The sequence below is a fragment of the Aethalodelphis obliquidens genome, unplaced genomic scaffold, assembly GCF_003676395.1.
Source record: "Aethalodelphis obliquidens isolate GAN/ISIS:26980383/991018 unplaced genomic scaffold, ASM367639v1 scaffold47, whole genome shotgun sequence".
Taxonomy (NCBI): domain Eukaryota; kingdom Metazoa; phylum Chordata; class Mammalia; order Artiodactyla; family Delphinidae; genus Aethalodelphis; species Aethalodelphis obliquidens.
The window spans coordinates 14,516,320-14,535,678 of record NW_020837991.1 but is presented as its reverse complement, the minus strand read 5'-3'; the positions used below and the strand labels follow the sequence as shown (position 1 = coordinate 14,535,678).

At 41.0% G+C, this 19,359-nt stretch overlaps 1 protein-coding gene and 1 long non-coding RNA gene across 2 annotated transcripts in view; one reads left to right on the top strand and one right to left on the bottom strand.

Annotated features, from left to right (window-relative positions):
* LOC113607331 (uncharacterized) overlaps positions 1-9,384 on the bottom strand; it is a 52,144-nt gene extending 42,760 nt beyond the window's left edge. The window contains exon 1 of the long non-coding RNA XR_003427892.1: positions 9,273-9,384. This is a non-coding gene — a long non-coding RNA (uncharacterized LOC113607331). The remainder of the gene's footprint in view (positions 1-9,272) is intronic.
* A 54-nt stretch (positions 9,385-9,438) lies between these two features.
* ACTR3 (actin related protein 3) overlaps positions 9,439-19,359 on the top strand; it is a 57,455-nt gene continuing 47,534 nt past the window's right edge. Inside the window, exon 1 of the mRNA XM_027082615.1 lies at positions 9,439-9,797. Coding sequence (XP_026938416.1) covers positions 9,754-9,797 — 44 coding nt within the window. The 5' untranslated portion in view covers positions 9,439-9,753. The remainder of the gene's footprint in view (positions 9,798-19,359) is intronic.

Genomic DNA, 19,359 nt, shown 5'->3' with positions numbered 1-19,359 from the left:
ATGCACAACCTGCCAAGATTGAATCAGGAAGAAATAGAAAATATGAACAGACCAATCACAAGCACTGAAATTGAAACTGTGATTAAAAATCTTCCAACAAACAAAAGCCCAGGACCAGATGGCTTCACAGGCGAATTCTATCAAACATTTAGAGAAGAGCTAACACCTATCCTTCTCAAACTGTTCCAAAATATAGCAGAGGGAGGAACACTCCCAAACTCATTCTATGAGGCCACCAACACCGTGATATCAAAACCAGACAAGGATGTCACAAAGAAAGAAAACTACAGGCCAATATCACTGATGAACATAGATGCAAAAATCCTCAACAAAATAGTAGCAAACAGAATCCAACAGCACATTAAAAGGATCATGCAGCATGATCAAGTGGGGTTTATTCCAGGAATGCAAGGATTCTTCAATATACGCAAATCAATCCATGTGATAAACCACATTAACAAATTGAAGGAGAAAAACCATATGATCATCTCAATAGAAGTAAATGCTCCCACCAAAAGACACAGACCGGCTGAATGGATACAAAAACAATACCCATATATATGCTGTCTACAAGAGACCCACTTCAGACCTCGAGACACATACAGACTGAAAGTAAGGGGATGGAAAAGGATATTCCATGCAAATGGAAACCAAAAGAAAGCTGGAGTAGCAATTCTCGTATCAGACAAAACAGACTTTAAAATAAAGACTATTAGAAGAGACAAAGAAGGACACTACATAATGATCAAGGGATCGATCCAAGAAGATGATATAACAATTGTAAATATTTATGCACCCAACGTAGGAGCACCTCAATACATCAGGCAAATACTAACAGCCATAAAATGGGAAATAGACAGTAACACATTCATAGTTGGGGACTTTAACACCCCACTTTCACCAATGGACAGATCATCCAAAATGAAAATAAATAAGGAAACACAAGCTTTAAATGATACATTCAACAAGATGGGCTTAATTGATATTTATAGGACAGTCCATCGAAAAACAACAAAATACACATTTTTCTCAAGTGCTCATGGAACATTCTCCAGGATAGATCATATCTTGGGTCACAAATCAAGCCTTGGTAAATTTAAGAAAATTGAAATCGTATCAAGTATCTTTTCCAACCACAACGCTATGAGACTAGATGTCAATTACAAGAAAGATCTGTAAAAAATACAAACACATGGAGGCTAAACAATACACTACTTAATAACGAAGTGATCACGGAAGAAATCAAAGAGGAAATAAAAAAATACCTAGAAACAAATGACAATGGAGACATGACAACCCTAAGCCTATGGGATGCAGCAAAAGCAGTTCTAAGAGGGAAGTTTACAGCAATACAATCCTACCTTAAGAAACATGAAACATCTCGAATAAACAACCTAACCTTGCACCTAAAGCAATTAGAGAAAGAAGAACCAAAAAACCCCAAAGATAGCAGAAGGAAAGAAATCATAAAAATCAGATCAGAAATAAATGAAAAAGAAATGAAGGAAACGACAGCAAAGATCAATAAAACCAAAAGCTGGTTCTTTGAGAAGATAAACAAAATTGATAAACCATTAGCCAGACTCATCGAGAAAAAAAGGGAGAAGACTCAAATCAATAGAATTAGAAATTAAAAAGGAGAAGTAACAACTGACAGTGCAGAAATACAAAGGATCATGAGAGATGACTACAAGCACCTGTATGCCGATAAAATGGACAACCTGGAAGAAATGGACAAATTCTTAGAACTGCACAACGTGCCAAGACTGAATCAGGAAGAAATAGAAAATATGAACAGACCAATCAAAAGCACTGAAATTGAAACAGTGATTAAAAATCTTCCAACAAACAAAAGCCCAGGACCAGATGGCTTCACAGGCGAATTCTATCAAACATTTAGAGAAGAGCTAACGCCTATCCTTCTCAAACTCTTCCAAAGTATAGCAGAGGGAGGAACACGCTGAAACTCATTCTACGAGGACACCATCACCCTGATACCAAAACGAGACAAGGATGTCACAAAGAAAGAAAACTACAGGCCAATGTCACTGATGAATATAGATGCAAAAATCCTCAACAAAATAGTACAAAACAGAATCCAACAGCACATTAAAAGGATCATACACCATGATCAAGTAGGGTTTATTCCTGGAATGCAAGGATTCTTCAATATACACAAATCAATCAATGTGATACACCATATTAAGAAATTGAAGGAGAAAAACCATATGATCATCTCAATAGATGCAGAGAAAGCTTTCGACAAAACTCAACACCCATTTATGATAAAAACCTTGCAGAAAGTAGGCACAGAGGGAACTTTCCTCAACATAATAAAGGCCATATATGACAAACCCACAGCCAACATCATCCTCAATGGTGAAAAACTGAAAGCATTTCCACTAAGATCAGGAAGAAGACAAGGTTGCCCACTCTCACCACTCTTATTCAACATAGTTTTGGAAGTTTTAGCCACAGCAATCAGAGAAGGAAAGGAAATAAAAAGAATCCAAATTGGAAAAGAAGTAAAGCTGTCACTGTTTGCAGATGACATGATACTATACATAGAGAATCCTAAAGATGCTACCAGAAAACTACTAGAGCTAATCAATGAATTTGGTAAAGTAGCAGGAGACAAAATTAATGCACAGAAATCTGGCATTCCTATACACTAATGATGAAAAACCTGAAAGTGAAATCAAGAACACACTCCCATTTACCACTGCAACAAAAAGAATAAAACACCTAGGAATAAACCTACCTAAGGAGACAAAAGACCTGTATGCAGAAAATTATAAGACATTGATGAAAGGAATTAAAGATGATACAAATAGATGGAGAGATATACCATGTTCTTGGATTGGGAGAATCAACATTGTGAAAATGGCTCTACTACCCAAAGCAATCTACAGATTCAATGCAATCCCTATCAAACTACCACTGGCATTTTTCACAGAACTAGAACAAAAAATTGCACAATTTGTATGGAAACACAAAAGACCCCGAATAGCCAAAGCAATCTTGAGAAAGAAAACCGGAGCTGGAGGAATCAGGCTCCCTGACTTCAGACTATACTACAAAGCTACAGTAATCCAGACAGTATGATATTGGCACAAAAACAGAAATATAGATCAATGGAACAGGATGGAAAGCCCAGAGACAAACCCACGCACATATGGTCACCTTATCTTTGTTAAAGGAGGCAGGAATGTACAGTGGAGAAAGGACAGCCTCTTCAATAAGTGGTGCTGAGAAAACTGGACAGGTACATGTAAAAGTATGAGATTAGAACACTCCTTAACACCATACACAAAAATAAGCTAAAAATGGATTAAAGACCTAAATGTAAGGCCAGAAACTATCAAACTCTTAGAGGAAAACATAGGCAGGACAGTCTACGACATAAATCACAGCAAGATCCTTTTTGACCCACCTCCTAGAGAAATGGAAATAAAAACAAAAATAAACAAATGGGACTTAATGAAACTTCAAAGCTTTTGCACAGCAAAGGAAACCATAAACAAGACGGAAAGACAACCCTCAGAATGGGAGAAAATATTTGCAAATGAAGCAACTGACAAAGGATTAATCTCCAAAATTTATAAGCAGCTCATGCAGCTCAATAACAAAAAATCAAACAACCCAATCCAAAAATGGGCAGAAGACCTAAATAGACATTTCTCCAAAGAAGATATACAGATTTCCAACAAACACATGAATGAATGCTCAACATCATTAATCATTAGAGAAATGCAAATCAAAACTACAATGAGATATCATCTCACACCAGTCAGAATGGCCATCATCAAAAAATCTAGAAACAATAAATGCTGGAGAGGGTATGGAGAAAAGGAACACTCTTGCACTGCTGGTGGGAATGTGAATTGGTACAGCCAATATGGAGAACAGTATGGAGGTTCCTTAAAAAACTACAAATAGAACTACCATATGACCCAGCAATCCCACTACTGGGCATATACCCTGAGAAAACCATAATTCAAAAAGACTCATGTACCAAAATATTCATTGCAGCTCTATTTACAATAGCCAGGAGATGGAAACAACCTAAGTGTCCATCATCGGATGAATGGATAAAGAAGACGTGGCACATATATACAATGGAATGTTACTCAGTCAGAAAAAGAAATGAAATTGAGTTATTTGTAGTGTGGTGGATGGACTTAGAGTCTGTCATACAGAATGAAGTAAGTCAGAAAGAGAAAGACAAATACCGTATGCTAACACATATATATGGAACATACGAAAAAAAATGTCATGAAGAACCTAGGGGTAAGACGGGAATAAAGACACAGACCTACTAGAGAATGGATTTGAGGACATGGGGAGGGGAAAGATAAGCTGTGACAAAGTGAGAGAGTGTCATGGACATATATACACTACCAAACGTAAAACAGGTAGCTAGTGGGAAGCAGCCGTATAGCACAGGGAGATCAGCTTGGTGCTTTGTGATCACCTGGATGGCTGGGATAGGGAGGGTGGGAGTGAGGGAGACGCAAGAGGGAAGAGATATGGGAACATATGTATATGTATAACTGCTATACTTTGTTATAAAGCAGAAACTAACACACCATTGTAAAGCAATTATACTCCAATAAAGATGTTAAAAAAAAAAAAAAAGAATCCACCTGCCAATGCAGGGGACACGGGTTCAGTCCCTGGTCTGGGAAGTTCCCACATGCCGTGGAGCAACTGAGCCCGTGCACCACAACTACTGAGCCTGCGCTCTAGAGCCCGCCAGCCACAACTACTGAAGCCCATGGACCTGGAGCCCGTGCTCCAGAACAAGAGAAGCCACCGCAATAAGAAGCCCGCACACCGCAACGAAGCGTAGCCCTCGCTCGCCGCAACTAGAGAAAGCCAGTGCGCAGCAACGAAGACCCAATGCAGCCAAAAATAAAAACAAATAAACAAATCAATTAATTTAAAAAGCAACCCACCATAGCCCTAGTTGATTGGCCATTTTATGCATTAGACTTGGCTCTGAAAAAATAATTTTGAGCCAATTGTAAAAATAAAACCTACCCACAAAGCGCCAAGATTTGTTACCAATGAAGATATTTAAAGGAATGTGCAACAGGCTCTGAAGGCAAGTTCAAAGGAAACCTTCCAAAAATATTTTGCATGATGATAGCGTTAAAAGAGTAAGCACACAGGCCCCAAGATAAATTCTGTGAAAAGGAGGACCAACTTTTGGATGTTTAGATCTGTATAAGTAATAAGTAAAAGAGTCATTACTTTATAATTCAACCATATTCCTCTTGATCTGTTCATAAAATCATTTTATAATTTGTAATATGCTTTTTTAAAAATTTAAGCTTTACAACAACCCTGTGGGTTAGGTATTCCTGCCATTTTTATAGATGAAGAAACAGATTAATTTAAAAAGCTCATACTCAAGTTTCTTGATTCCAAGTTCAGTGATCTCTCAACATACGAAGTTATCTAAGATTACACAACATGAGAAAGGAGAATCCACAGTTCACAGCCATCATTCCCTCTGACCACTAGGCTGCATGGACATCTTGACCATTTATTTATCTATCTGCTTTAATCAATGCTCTCTGTAGATTTGACTGGTCTGCCAAGCTGCAAATAGTCACCCGTGCAGCAAGTACCTAAGCTGAGATAATAATGTTTAAAAACATAATAATGTTTAAAAAAATAATAATGTTTCCCACTTTAAAATAATGGAGATTGAGTGACATGTGAATTTCTTGGACATTTTAAGATTCAGAGACATGTGCTAAACTGGCCTTAAGACACAGGAATGACCTAGGAAATCTCATGGTAACTGGTAACCAGTGTATCAGTCAAAATTAAACAATGCTTGGGGCATTATAACTAAAGTGCCCTGAAAAGGGGTCAGAACTGGGTTTTGGTCTGGACTCCGTTCCCTAGTTTGCCTAAGATAATGGGAAAATCACTTAAACTTTCTGGTCTTCTGTATCACTTAGGGTTCTTAAATTTGATGCAAGTAATGGGAACTGATTGCTGCTAACTTAGGCAGAAGGGGATTTATTGGAAGGATACTGTAAGACACACAAATGCTTGAAAGGCTGGGAACTGGGCTTGGAAACTAACAAGAAGAAAGCACCTGGTTGACCTGAACTAAAAGGGAAATTAGGGTGCTACCAGGGAGTAATGGATTTAGGGCAGTGAAACAAACCCCACCCATCCACCACTGCTTTCCTTTCCACATCTTACAAGATCATCTCCAAGAGGGCTTCTAGTTCAGACATATTCTGCTTCTCTGTATTTGGAGAAGGATGGGCCGGAAGCAGGGGGTGCATATGCAAACACGGTGGTCAGAAATGCTTTGGACAGATGTGCCTCCAAAGTACAGACGCTGACAACGTGGCACGTAGGAAGGAGGAAGTAGAAGGGGTGTTGAGCAAGCAAAGCGCTGGGGCAGATGTTATGAGGAACCTCCACAAATGACACTTCTCATGAGTGCTGCAAGCTTCCAAATGCTTCTAACAGTCACAACCTTATAGACGAAGGACAGTCCTGACTACGTGAAAGAAACTGTGGCAGGGTTCCTCACGCCTACGAAATGAGATACAGCACCTAGCACTGACATGAACTTCATATTTGAATGTAATACACAAGTAAACATTAAACAGCCTCTCAAATCAAACGTTGAAAACTGACAGACTACAGGTCAGATACAGCCTTCAAAGAATTAGTTACCAACAGATACAAATACAGATTTCTGACTTTTCTTGAATAAAGGGAGGCTTTGGCAACACCAGGCCTACATTCCTGCATAGCAACAGTTTTCTACTGTCTTCTGTGGGCTCTCCGCGTTGCCATACCCTCCTCATAGCCCTCTTCACTTATAATGTTGCCTGCCTGGGCTGTGGGAGCATTCTAGTCTCTGAACACTGATGTAACTACTTCCATGACAACCCACCCAAGGCCAGCATTTGGACAGCCCTTGTGAGGATCTACCACTATGGGTTTCCCTGAGTGTGAGAACTTCCCTGAGTTCAAGTTCCTAACCTCTGTCCTCGGGACCCCTTAGGTAAGATCCCTTTAGTCCTGACTGACCATCTGTGATGCTGGAAACAACCATTTGCTCTACTGCAACCAAGCCACATCTCCCTCCTCTGTCAGAGCCAATCTTTAGGCATCTGGTCTCCCAAATGACCTTAAACACCTGATGGTGGAAAAGGCAGCAATGAATCCCCATATAGCATCTTCTACATGTAGGGAAAAACAAAACAACGCATCTGAACGAAGAATCACTTCTGTCTTCTTGTAAGACAATCTCTGAGGAAAGCCTCCCCTGAGGATTATTTGTTTATTTTCTGTGAGTAGCTGGGGATGTGCTGGGCACCAGTTGATGGTAATGATGATGACGCCCCTTAGTAAGTCTCCTTTGCACGGATTCGATCCCATCTGGATGCTACTCCTCACACGTTTCTATCCCTGAATGCCAGCATCACGTATGATATATGACCATTCACTTCACTCTTTACTCTGTGGGATCCATTCCCTGCAAAGCTGCCAGAACACTTTCTTGCTTAAGTCTCTTTGATGGCTTCCAAATAGCTTTCAGGCTAAATTTTAAGACACTTAGATAAGTCCACAAATCCTTGCATCATTTGATTCTTCCTTCTCTCTCAGGTTTCATCTCCCATTCTGTCTTCCCTGGCTCACTTCACTTTGATCACTTGCGTCTTCTTTCAATTTGTGGAAGAAGCCAAGCTCTTTCTCACCTCAGGGCCTTGACTCCTGCTGTTCCCACTTCCTGGAGGGCTCCCCTTCTTCCTCACCCTCTCCTCTATTTCCTACTATCCTCCAGCCCTCAGCTTTTAAATGCCACTTTGTCAGAGAAGCCTCCCCTACCTGCTACCTCCCTCCCATTCTCCCACTCCCCTCCATTTCTCAGAGCCCCCTGCTTTCTGACTTCTATTGCTCTTAACACAATTTGTATGTTTCCCCACTGGACAGTAAACTCTACAGCACAGAGACCTTATCTATTTTATGCCTACGGAATATTTAGGGTCAGCAGAGTCCCTGTCATAATCGAGTGGGTGAGCAATCCTCATCTGCCCAATGAATGAAAAACCTATACCCCATCCCCCAGGCTGGTCTAAATCTTCTGGAGTAATTAGACATCCTTTCTGAGGAAAAATATTTCTATTTCAGTCACATATAAGCACATCCACATGGTTTATCAGAAGGTAAGCCTAGTGGAGAAAAAATCTATTCACTTTATAGTTTTCCCAGGTTGGGGGACGGGCGGGTCCCAGACCATCCCCTGGGAACTCGGTAGAAATGCACATTACCAGGGCCCCCTCCACACCAAATCATCAAGAGAATTCACGGCCCAGCATTCTGTGCTTTAACAAGCCTTCCACGTAATTCTCATGCACACTTTGAGAAGTCTGAAAACCACTGTTCCAGGCTTTCCAGTTTTTAGCTTTTTTTTTTTTAATTAAAAATTTTGGTCCTTAACCTTTGGTTTCATCCTGCAAAAGTAGAACAGTAGAATCTTAAACTACTCCAGAGGGAAATCTTTGTCATCGTCCAAAGCCGTCAAAGGTGTATTTGTGGGGCTTCCCTGGTGGCGCAGTGGTTGAGAGTCCGCCTGCTGATGCAGGGAACATGGGTTCGTGCCCGGTCCGGGAGGATCCCACATGCTGCGGAGCGGCTGGGCCCGTGAGCCATGGCTGCTGAGCCTGCGCGTCCGGAGCCTGTGCTCCGCAGCGGGAGAGGCCACAATAGTGAGAGGCCCGCGTACCGCAAAACAAACAAACAAACAAACAAACAAAAAGGTGTATTTGTGTAGAGTATGTTACGTAGACCATATTCTCGGGAGGTGTGCCTTCCTCGTGGGCACAGGCCTGCCCTCCGGAGGGCCTGCAATCTAAACCGTGTTGTAACGCTTGCAACACGCGAGGCTTTAACAACGCACAAGTGTAACTGAAAAAAAAAAAGAACGCACAAAGGCAGAGGAGCCACGGTGCAAGCCTTTGTTCAACCCTCCACCGACTGCTCACCCTCGGTCTGATATCGTTCTTTTCCACGCGGAAAAGCAGCCCCTCAAGTTAGAAAAAAAGGATGTGTGCCGCTGACAACGTTTTCCATTAGGCCGTTTTCCCCGGGGCACCGGAAAAGATATTCGCGGCTGCGATAGGCGGTCCCATCCCTCCCTCAACCAAGCACAGAAGTAACTGAAACTATCAGCCCCTTCCAGCTTCAGAAGGAGACTTGGAGGCTCGGGCCGACTTCCCCGCCCCTACCTGGACGAACACCCGAAGTGGACTTCCTCACCGTCGGGACCGGAGCGGCGGCCGGATGCGCACCTCACTGCGCATGCTCTCTCGCCCCGCCCGCCTGGAGCCAGAACGGGGAGCGCTCGCGGCCTGGGCTTGGCCTGGCCGGGGCGTCGGCACCGGCAGCCATCTTGGCTTCCCGGGGAAAGGCGGCGCGAGGGGAAGAAGTTGTAGGGTGGGGGCAGGAGCGAGAAGGAGGGGAGAGAGAGGGGGAGGAGGCCGCGGCGGGGCAGGGCGGGGACTGCCTACCCGCCCGGGTTGCGGAAGTGGTAGCCGCTGACCGAACCTGCTGCTCTCTCGCTACTGCTTTGGCTTCCCGGCTACCCCGCGGACGGAGAGGGCGGCCTGGCCGTGGATGGTCAGATAGCCTCTACCTCTCGCCGCCCATCCCTGGCCCCAACCGGCACGGAGCAGACGGCGGCAGCGGCAGCAGCAGGCGAGGAGGAAGATGGCGGGACGGTTGCCGGCCTGTGTGGTGGACTGTGGCACGGGGTAAGGGGGCTGATGGGCGGGGGTGGGGAAACTGAGGCGGAGGGAGGAAAATGGCGGGGCCGGCAGGAGGCCGGGAGATGAACGGTGCCGCGAGTTGCCGCTGCCGGCTGTGTCCACCCCGGCTCCGCCGGCTGGCGAGGGGTGGGGCCCGGAGCTACGGCCTCCCTCGTCCCTCGCGCTTCACCCTCTGGGAGCCGGGCGGGTGCGAGGGGCCGAGAAGCCCCCGGGGAGCGGCCTCCTCCGCCCGACCCCTCCCAGCCCTTCCCCCATCGCGGTGGGCAGCGCCGCCCGCGGAGCTGCGGGGATGGTCGCCTTCCCGGGGCCCGCGGTCACGTTGGGGTGGTCGCGGAGCCTGGCGCGCCCGGCCCTCCTTTCACCGCGTGCCGCCTCATGCCCGTGGGTTTGGGCACCGCGGGGCATCGAGCGCGGGGACTGGCCTGGCAGAGGAGCGAGGAAGGAGAAGCGCTCCTGGTAGGTTTTGCAAGATTGCTGTGACAACACTCTGCCCGGGGTGTGGGTGGGGAAAGGGAAGAGTCGGACTCGGAAAATGGGAACCTAGAGCGGGTCTTTCATTTGACCACCCGCCTCCTCTTGCTTTTCGACCCCCGGTCTTTTCCATCTCCCACGACGTTCTTACCGGTCAACCAAGTCACAGTTTAATTTGAGAGAAAGATGTCATGTGTTACTTCTCTTGCCTCGAAAAAGTCCCCCAGTGAGCAAGCGCGCTGCAACTTCCTTAGTTTTGTCAAAGCCGCTTCCTGCTTTCAGTCGTTTATACCCTTATAAGGTAGTTTTTCGTTTCGAACCTGAACACATCTTATTAGAATTTTCAAAATTAAACAGTTTTCACATAGGCTGAGTTACTGGTGCTGGGTGTCAGTTTATGGGAACCTAAAAAAATGTATTTGTGTTCCACGGAGAGGGAGGAAGGGAAGCACCCAGGAGGCTTAATTTAAGTTGTATACGTTCATTCTGTGACGGTATCTTAAGGCGCGAGGAAGGTGATAGAGTTGTCAAGGGATGTGCTTGCTTTGCAAGGAGTTGTTTATCATAGATCTGTAGTGTAGTTTACTCAAATACAGGATGGCGTGAAAGTGGTCGTTCCTTTTGTGTTAATAGACATTTTAGAGAGTTGCAGCACATTTTATACTTGCGTAGAAAATACTGCCAGTATTTTAATGTAGAGTGACTGCTTTACGTTGCAGTATCGGAAGTGTTTTCTTTTGTCCGTGTGTATACCTTGCTGATATATTATTACTTCTCTCTTTCCCAAATACTCCACATTTTTTTGTTTGCGGGGTTGTTGTGAGAAGTGGACTGCCAGCCTTTTCCCCCCGTTTTTACTATTCAGCAAACTATTGTTACTTAAAGGATGGTCTGCTCCTCGCTATTTGCTCTCTGTTAACATTTCTCTGTAATCTTCATGCTCATACCTTTATGCAAGTATGGCAGTTTCCAAAATCCCAGCCGTGCATAGGGAAACAACCGATTTATTAATATGTTAATATAATAGTAATATAGGAGACACGAGCCTCGTTTAGCCTTGAAACTTCCATGTAGTTTTTTGATGGACAGCTAATTAAAGTTTTTTTTTCTTAATCCAATTTCATTTCCTTGAACCAGTATTTTTTTCCCCCTCCCTTCTTAGTCCAGCTGGTGAGTAGTTTTATGTGTAGGTTGAGTTTTAAAATTATATTTGGCAGCCTGACTAACAGATTTTCAAGTATGTTTTGTTAAAGTGAAAAATATTGCTACATAATTAATATTCTATGCTTTAGTAATCATTGCCTTGTCAGTAAAATTAGTGTAGATAATTGTTGCCCTAATAAAGAACATGGTAACATCTTAAGTAGGGTGTTAACTCTTTCTCACTTTATTTTTTCCCTTTGGCAATAGTTTTGGTTATTTTTGAATTAGTGTGCTGGGTATTTCATTGAGGTTAACTATCCTTAAGTGACCTCTTTCTGATAGGGCAGCCTTGAATTTAAAACACAGACTGAGTGAGCAGGAGGTGTGGGGGACAGGGGTTCAGTCTATGCTTAGGATATTTTTGTTTTAATATAGCGGTTACTCTTACATTATTACATTAGTTTTATCTCACCGGCAGAGGTTGTTAGCTGGACACTCATGATTTAAATGGAACTGATTAGGATACTTCTCACTTCCTTTTACCATCTGTCAGTCTCTGAAATTCCACCTTTAGAGATCCGTTTATTTTGGTTTTCAGAAGGCATTTTGGTCTTTCCTGTTGCCCATTATGCAATCCTGGAAAGTTACACCTTCAACTTTATTAGCACTTAAAGGATAGCTCATTGAAATTGGGCCTGTGATAAGCATCTCTAAATAAGGCCTTAATAGAGAGTTTCATGTTCCAGAATACTGTACGATCCGAGATTCAAATTGTGCCTACAATTTGTGTGTTCCTTTGTGCTTTAGAGAATGCATTCATCAATCACAGTTAGCCACTTAATATAAGTGAAAAATTATAACTGGAATCAAGTTGCTCATTCCATTTCATAATGTAAGTTAGGCAAACGGTGACTGGAAAAAGTGGCCATCTATGAAATTTGGTGGTCTTAGGTAAGAAAAGCTGTAAGAGTTTCGATACATGAAGCTTAATCCCTAAATTTAAAATTAGAGATCCTCCAGCAAAAGTCTTTTATTTCAACGTAAGATAAAGAATCACCGGCCCAGATCATAAAAGAGAGAACTCCTTTGAAAAGAATTTAGAAAAAAATACTTCTTTCATATTGATAACATGTCTCCATACTTTTTTGGTGGGTGATCTGTATTGGAATAGTAATGTAGAATAAAATTTTGGGACAGAGATTCTTATTGATAGAGCTGGTTGCTTAAGAACTACGGTACAGACTCAAACGGGCTACCCAGTGGTGAGGAAAATTTTTTTTAAAGCAGTTTTTGAAACGTTGTAATACTTGTAAAGTTAAGATTATCCTAAATTATCTTTTGCATGTTTTCCCTCAGAATTCTTCAACATTCAAGCCATATAAAGGAACTCCTTATTTACTTTTATTATGTTGTAGCTTGTTTACAAAGCTTTGCATTGTGAAATTTCTCTTCCCTTTTACGTCTTTCCTCTTTTTTTCCCTAATAAATACTGTACTGGTAAATTATTTTCATTGATTATAATAGCAGAGTTATTATAGGCTTATTGTAGAGCTCTTGGATATGTTCAGATCTAGAATGAGTTAAGGAATTTCTCTGAGTTAAACTTCTTAGCAATCTTAAAATGTAAGGATAAATATTTTGTTGGAGTCAGCAGATGAGGAGCTTATATTATTCATCCTGTCGTCACATTCTAGCTGTTAGTACAGGTAGGATGATCTTGTTTGAGAGCAGTGGGGAAGAGCTGAGTGGGTGGGAGAAAATATAAGTGGGAAGTTCATGTTTCTTACGTGAATTTTGTGCATAATATGTAAAATACTATTTCTCCAGTTGTCTGCAAGGGCAGAAACATTCACAGTATCTATTTGTTCCCAAAAAACATTCATTAAAACTCTTATTCCGTCATGGGTCTTGTTTTTTTTTGCATGCTGTTTGCAGTAAGTATAGCACACTTGCTCCTGTTGAGAAGTTAGCTTCTTAGTCTTGCCTAAAATATCTTTCTCCTTTCCTTTCCTGCCAATCTCTTCCTGCCTGCCAATTTTGTGTTGGAATATTGACTTTGGATTGGGTGTATATTGAATCTAATGAACTTTTCAGCCTTATTGTAAAAAAGTTCAGAAATTTTACTTTTAAGCACAGAAGGGGAAGATCCACTAGAGGAGGACCTGCTGGTCAGGCTTTTTATTTAACTTATTTAATCTTGTGACAGCTATTTTTACCTCATATTACAAGTGAGAAAATAGAATCAGAGAATTTAAATTACTCTTTTAATGTCATGTAGGTGGGTTGTGAGAGTTGCTATTTGTATTTAAGGTTTTTTTTTTTTTTTTTTTGTATTTAAGCCCTGTGTTCTTTCTGGTACACCATGGGCACTTCTTTTCAGACCTGTGCACGTTGCTTTCTTTGTATTAGTGAGGGTAACTCTTTATTCTTTTTTTAAAAAATTTTATTTTTGGCTGCGTTGGGTCTTTGTTGCTGCGTGTGGGCTTTCTCTAGTTGTGGCGAGCGGGGGGCTGCTCTTCGTTGCGGTGCGTGGGCTTCTCATTGCGGTGGCTTCTATTGTTGTGGCTCGCGGGCTCTAGGGCTCAGGCTCAGTAGTTGCGGTGCACAGGCTTAGTTGATCTGCGGCATGTGGGATCCTCCCGGACCAGAGCACGAACCCCTGTCCTCTGCATTGGCAGGCGGATTCCTTTTTCTTAAATTTATTTTATTTACTTATTATTTTTGGCTGCTTTGGGTCTTCGTTGCTGCGCGTGGGCCCTCCCTAGCTGCGGCGAGCTGGGGGCCGCTCCTCGCCGGGGTGCAAGGGCCTCTCATTGTGGCGGCCTCTCCCCTTGTGGAGCACCGGCTCCAGGCGTGCTGGCCTCAGCAGCCGTGGCACGCAGGCTCAGCAGTTGTGGCTCGCGGGCTCCAGAGTGCAGGCTCAGCAGCTGTGGTGCACTGGCCCAGCTGCCCTGCAGCATGTGGGATCCCCCAGGACCAGGGCTCGAACCCGCGTCCCCTGCGTTGGCAGGCGTACTCCCAGCCACTGCGCCACCAGGGAAGCTGTGCCAGGCAGATTCTTAACCGCTGCGCCACCAGGGAGGTCCTTCTTAGATGATTTTTAAGCAGTCCTCTCAGCACCTGTTATGCAGAAATTCTGAAATAGGGTGTTGGCAGTGGGAATGGAGCAGAAGAGATAAATTTGGGAAAGATTGCTTCTTTTGTTTGTACATTTCTTCTGGCAGTTATATTGTTTTGTGCGGTTTATTTAAGGGTAGCAAGGGCTTTGTAGTCAGAGCTGTTTTTGAGTTCAAGCTCTACCATTTACTAGCTGTGTGACCTTGGACACTGCAAACTCTACAGGTCTTAATTTTGTAATTTGGAGATCACAGTATCTATCTTACGGGGGTTTTGTTGTTTTTTTGAGATAATGCATGAAGATGGTTCAGCACAGTGCTTGGTACATAGTAAGAGCTCAGTACAATGTAATTATTACTGTTATCAGTTAGCTCCCTTTTTTATTGAATTGAAAAGTCCTTAAGGAAAGGAACACATTGTCTTATGCTTATTTTCTTATTTCCTGTGGGCTTTGTCTACCACGGTTCTTTGCTCAGTCAAAATGTTTTTGCTGATTTGAGAGATAGAGGTATAGCTAGGACTTGGCAGTTGTTTCTAGTATATCGTAAATAGCAATCAATGAAGATTTCCGATTCTGAGTTTGAGTGGGACAATAAGGAGTTGGTTTTAAGAATCTGAGTAAGATTGGAATTTGGATTGATCCATAATTGGAAATATTCTAAGGGGAAGTTAAAAATACAGGAGCTTCAGAAGTGAAGGTGGGGATTTGACGATAATTATTACCATTTTTAAATTGAAGCTAATAAAATGACAATTTAAAGAGAGAACAAAAAGACTGAACATTAATCTTCCTTAAAAAATCTTGGTTATGTGATCTGGCTTCTTGAGCATCACAAAGAGAAGAATGAGTGAGCACTGTGGCTTGAAGTGGTGAGTGATCTCATCCCACTTTTTAGGAGGCAAGTCCTTGGGAGAGTTTAGCTCACGGTAGGGCTGAATTTTCCTCCCAGTGTTCCTCCTTGTGCAGAATGCTCCCCCTCCAGCACGTGGAGACAGCTAAACGCTCCGACTAGGAGCAGAAGTCTGGGAGGGTTCAAATGTACCTTTAGGCAGTATGTTTTCTGAAATGAAATTCCCCTGTAATAAAAGCGTTTCAATGCTCACCTGCAATTTTTTTGGAACTTGCAGCCTCTTTTATGACACTATGGATCTGTGATAGCCACTAGCATAAAGAGGTAAGAGCAAAATAATAACACTACATTAACAGGCTTTACAGCTTACCAAGCACTTATAAATTCATGAATTATTAAGTAATGGTGCAAGATAAGGTGATGTTATTGGATAAATATTTTAAATTTGGTTCTTCAAAATAGGATACTGATTAATACTGTTTTTTGTGTTGCTTGTTTTATATCTTTATGTGGGCCTTTATATCATAAAATGTATAAAAGGTACCTGCATAACTGATTAATACCAGAGCAGAAAGACAAATAGTATCTTAATTTTTCCAAAGGACAACTTTGTGGAATTTGAATAATTTTCTTTCAAAATTTTTTTCAAAACCTTACCAAACTGTTCATTTAAACACAAGTCATTCTTGCATCCTCCTTGCAACCAGGAAGGGACCAGCCTTGAATTTGTGTGTCGCGTACGTTCTTTCCCTCCTTCTCCTCTTCCTCCCTACCCCTAACCCGTGCCTCAGAGACCATTTTCTTCATCTGTTCTGGTGCTGAGCATTCCATCTATAAACATTCTCCTTGAAGGCTTCTTGCCCTTTGTGAAAATGCCATACTCTTGCGAAGGATGTCTTTAACACTTTCAGTTACAGGGTTTAGTGTGAATGAGGGGTTGCTACAAGGAGGGTGGAAGTCTTAAAAGGGGGAACTAGGATGCAAAATACCTTACAGTTTAGGGTTGGGTTGGAAACTGTAAAAATATAAACTATGTTTTTAGTATTGGTCTATGATAAAACCCAAGTGTTTGCTTAAAGTTTTAGAGTTTAGTATAATTAAAATACAGTGTGCTTTTCTGCTTATAAGCATTTAAAAGATTCGGTTACTTTGAGGCTATTAAAAATAGCGTTTAATGTGTATTTGTGACACACTTTAGAGAAGTGCCTAATTACTCACACAGAATTAATGGAGCTGAAAAAGAATTTGAGAAATAATTTAATCCACTCTATTTACAAATTAAACAGAGGTCCAGGGTTGAGAAATGTCTTTCAGGAGTGTTTTTTAGGTGTCAGTTGACAGCATTCTTGAATTCTTTTATGTTTTCTTAGGAGTTCATGTTTATGAGTTATAGTAATTGAAATTTCTTCTTAATAGTCGAAGTAACATGTATGTTTTTTGTAGTTAAAGTAGTCTTGTTTGAGATGTGGTGCAACACATGCATCAGAATTCTTTAGTGTTTCTGTTGTAATAAAAATGCGCAGTATAAGGCACAGATGAAAACCTGTGATTTTATGTTCCCCAACATAACGTTTGAGACCGTTTTCATAAAATTGATGGTCTTTTCACAGAAATGTGCTTTTTTAATTGTTTTAGGCATTTAAATCTTAGATACATGTATTTTAGGTTTTGGATTTCAGTTATTTAAAGACTTATTACATGGAATGTTTACAAATCAGCCATTTCAAGGCCTTTTAAGAGTTTAACAGTTTCAGAAACCCTGCGAAGTGGGTTTGTACTGTTGTATAATCACCATTTTAAAGGTGAGGAAAGTGAGGTATGGTGAGCTTAAGTAACTTGCTTATGTAAATAGTTAAGTAGTAGATATAGAAATTGAGCCCTGAGGCAGTCTGACTCCAGGGCCCACTACTAGACTACTCCAACTTGGAATATTATTCAGTAAGGGTGGTTAAATTGTTAAATCCAGTTTTTGAAGAGTGTTCAAATTTTAAGCTACATATTTAGAAAAATAAATTTCTACTTTTAGAACTGTTAATTTTTAACAAATATGAACTATATAGGGAGGTCTTTGTGACCAATTCTTTGATTTTATTAACCTGAAACACATGTAAGTTAAATGACATAGAACTATTTACTTAGTTCTTTGAATATTATAAAGACATATTGTGTCTAGCATGGTAAAACTGACAATTGCTGGTTAATTCAGGACAGCTCAATTAAGGAAATGATGTTTAATTACACATAACTTTAAAATGAAGGTGTACATATTCATTAAGCTACAATTTGAACATAAATAATAGATGCATTAAAAAAGTCATTCCTCACTAATGATTGCATAAAATGTAGAGATGAAACAGTTGAACCTAAGAATAAAAATAACTTAAGAATATAGGACTATAAAAATAATTTTTATGTTAGACACAGAGGACTTAGTACACATTTGACATTTGACTCTGCAAATAATGAATATATAGATTAAAGGAAACACATGGTTATTAGAAAGTAGATTTTTTTTTTCTAAACGAGAATGAACAGAATTGTTATTTCTGGAGTATATGATGAAGTAGGATGCATTTTATTGAAAAAGCACACGTAAGAGCTTGTATGTTTCCTGTTGGAAGGTATTTCTTTTAAAACTTTGTTTCATAATGGTCAAAAAAGGTAGAGGTAACAGCAAAAGAGACTTTGGGGGGGCTTTTTTTCCTACCTTTTCTTGATGAATTTGTTATTTGTATAAAAGACTAGTTGAGAATTTTATTGCTTCCATAATGCCTTTCAAAGGGATGTTCCTTGCTTATTTAAGTTGCCTTACTGTCAGGGAAGTTATTTTAGAAATGAAACTTTGATTTTTTTAATAAAATGAAACTATTTAAAATTGAGAGCAAACTCTTGAGAAGTAGAAATGAGAGATGTAACTTGTGGTTATATGTGAGAAATTAGCTGCAAACAACAAAATAACTTTAGCTAACATAAGCAAAAAAAGGGATTGTTGAAGGGATATGATGTAGATCACAAAATTGATGAGAAGGCTGAAGAACCAGGTCCAGAAAAGCAGAGAAAAAGGAAGGTCAGGTATCAAGAGTCTGCTGCCAGTCATGCGGCAGAATGCTGCAACTAGACACTAGCAATACGAAGTCTAAACCATTTCATCATCTTTTGGTTATTCAGTCAAGATTGAAAGTTCTGACCGAGGCTCAGATTGGCTAGACATAGATCATGTGATATATAGAAGCTGACAGGAGTGGGATGGGTCAGCGTCAGTTCCCTCCTTCTATTAAGTGATGTGAGGTTTTGCCTCCTGTGGGTCCCTCAGGATAGGAATGGTGATTCAATTCTGGCAGAAAAAATAGTGTTCACTGTAGGGGAAAAGATGAGTATGGAGAAGTCAGTTGCTCATTTTTCTTCATGTTGCCTTAAATTCCTTATTATTTCATTTTGATAACTGCATGATCCATTACTGACTAGCAATTTGAATTAAAACTTTTTCCAAAAAATTCAGCCTAACGTGTTGAAAGAGCAGTTTTTCTTTTTTTTTATTTTAAGAATAATGGATGATGGTTTGAGTAGTATGGGATTTTTCATTAGAACAGAGGTATAATATTCTAGCAATTTGGCATTATGGAGTATTTTGGAAAACAGGACCTACTTGATAATGACAGGCTATTTTTTTAATTTTTTTTTTTTAATTGTAAACCAGGAGTATAATTTAAAGAATTTGAGCTACACTTTTTTTTCCCAAGAGATAATGGGATGTGTATGTGTGTGTGTGTGTGTGTGTGTGTGTGTGTATAAGTATATATATACACACACACATATATATAAAACTTGGAAGGGAGGAAATAGTTTATGCATTTCATTTGTTTATAGTTGGAGAAATTGGTGTTCAGTGAATAGTAAGCGTCATCTATGCAAGTGAATAAATACTTTTACAGGACTTTTGTTGTGGGGAACATAAAGATGAATAG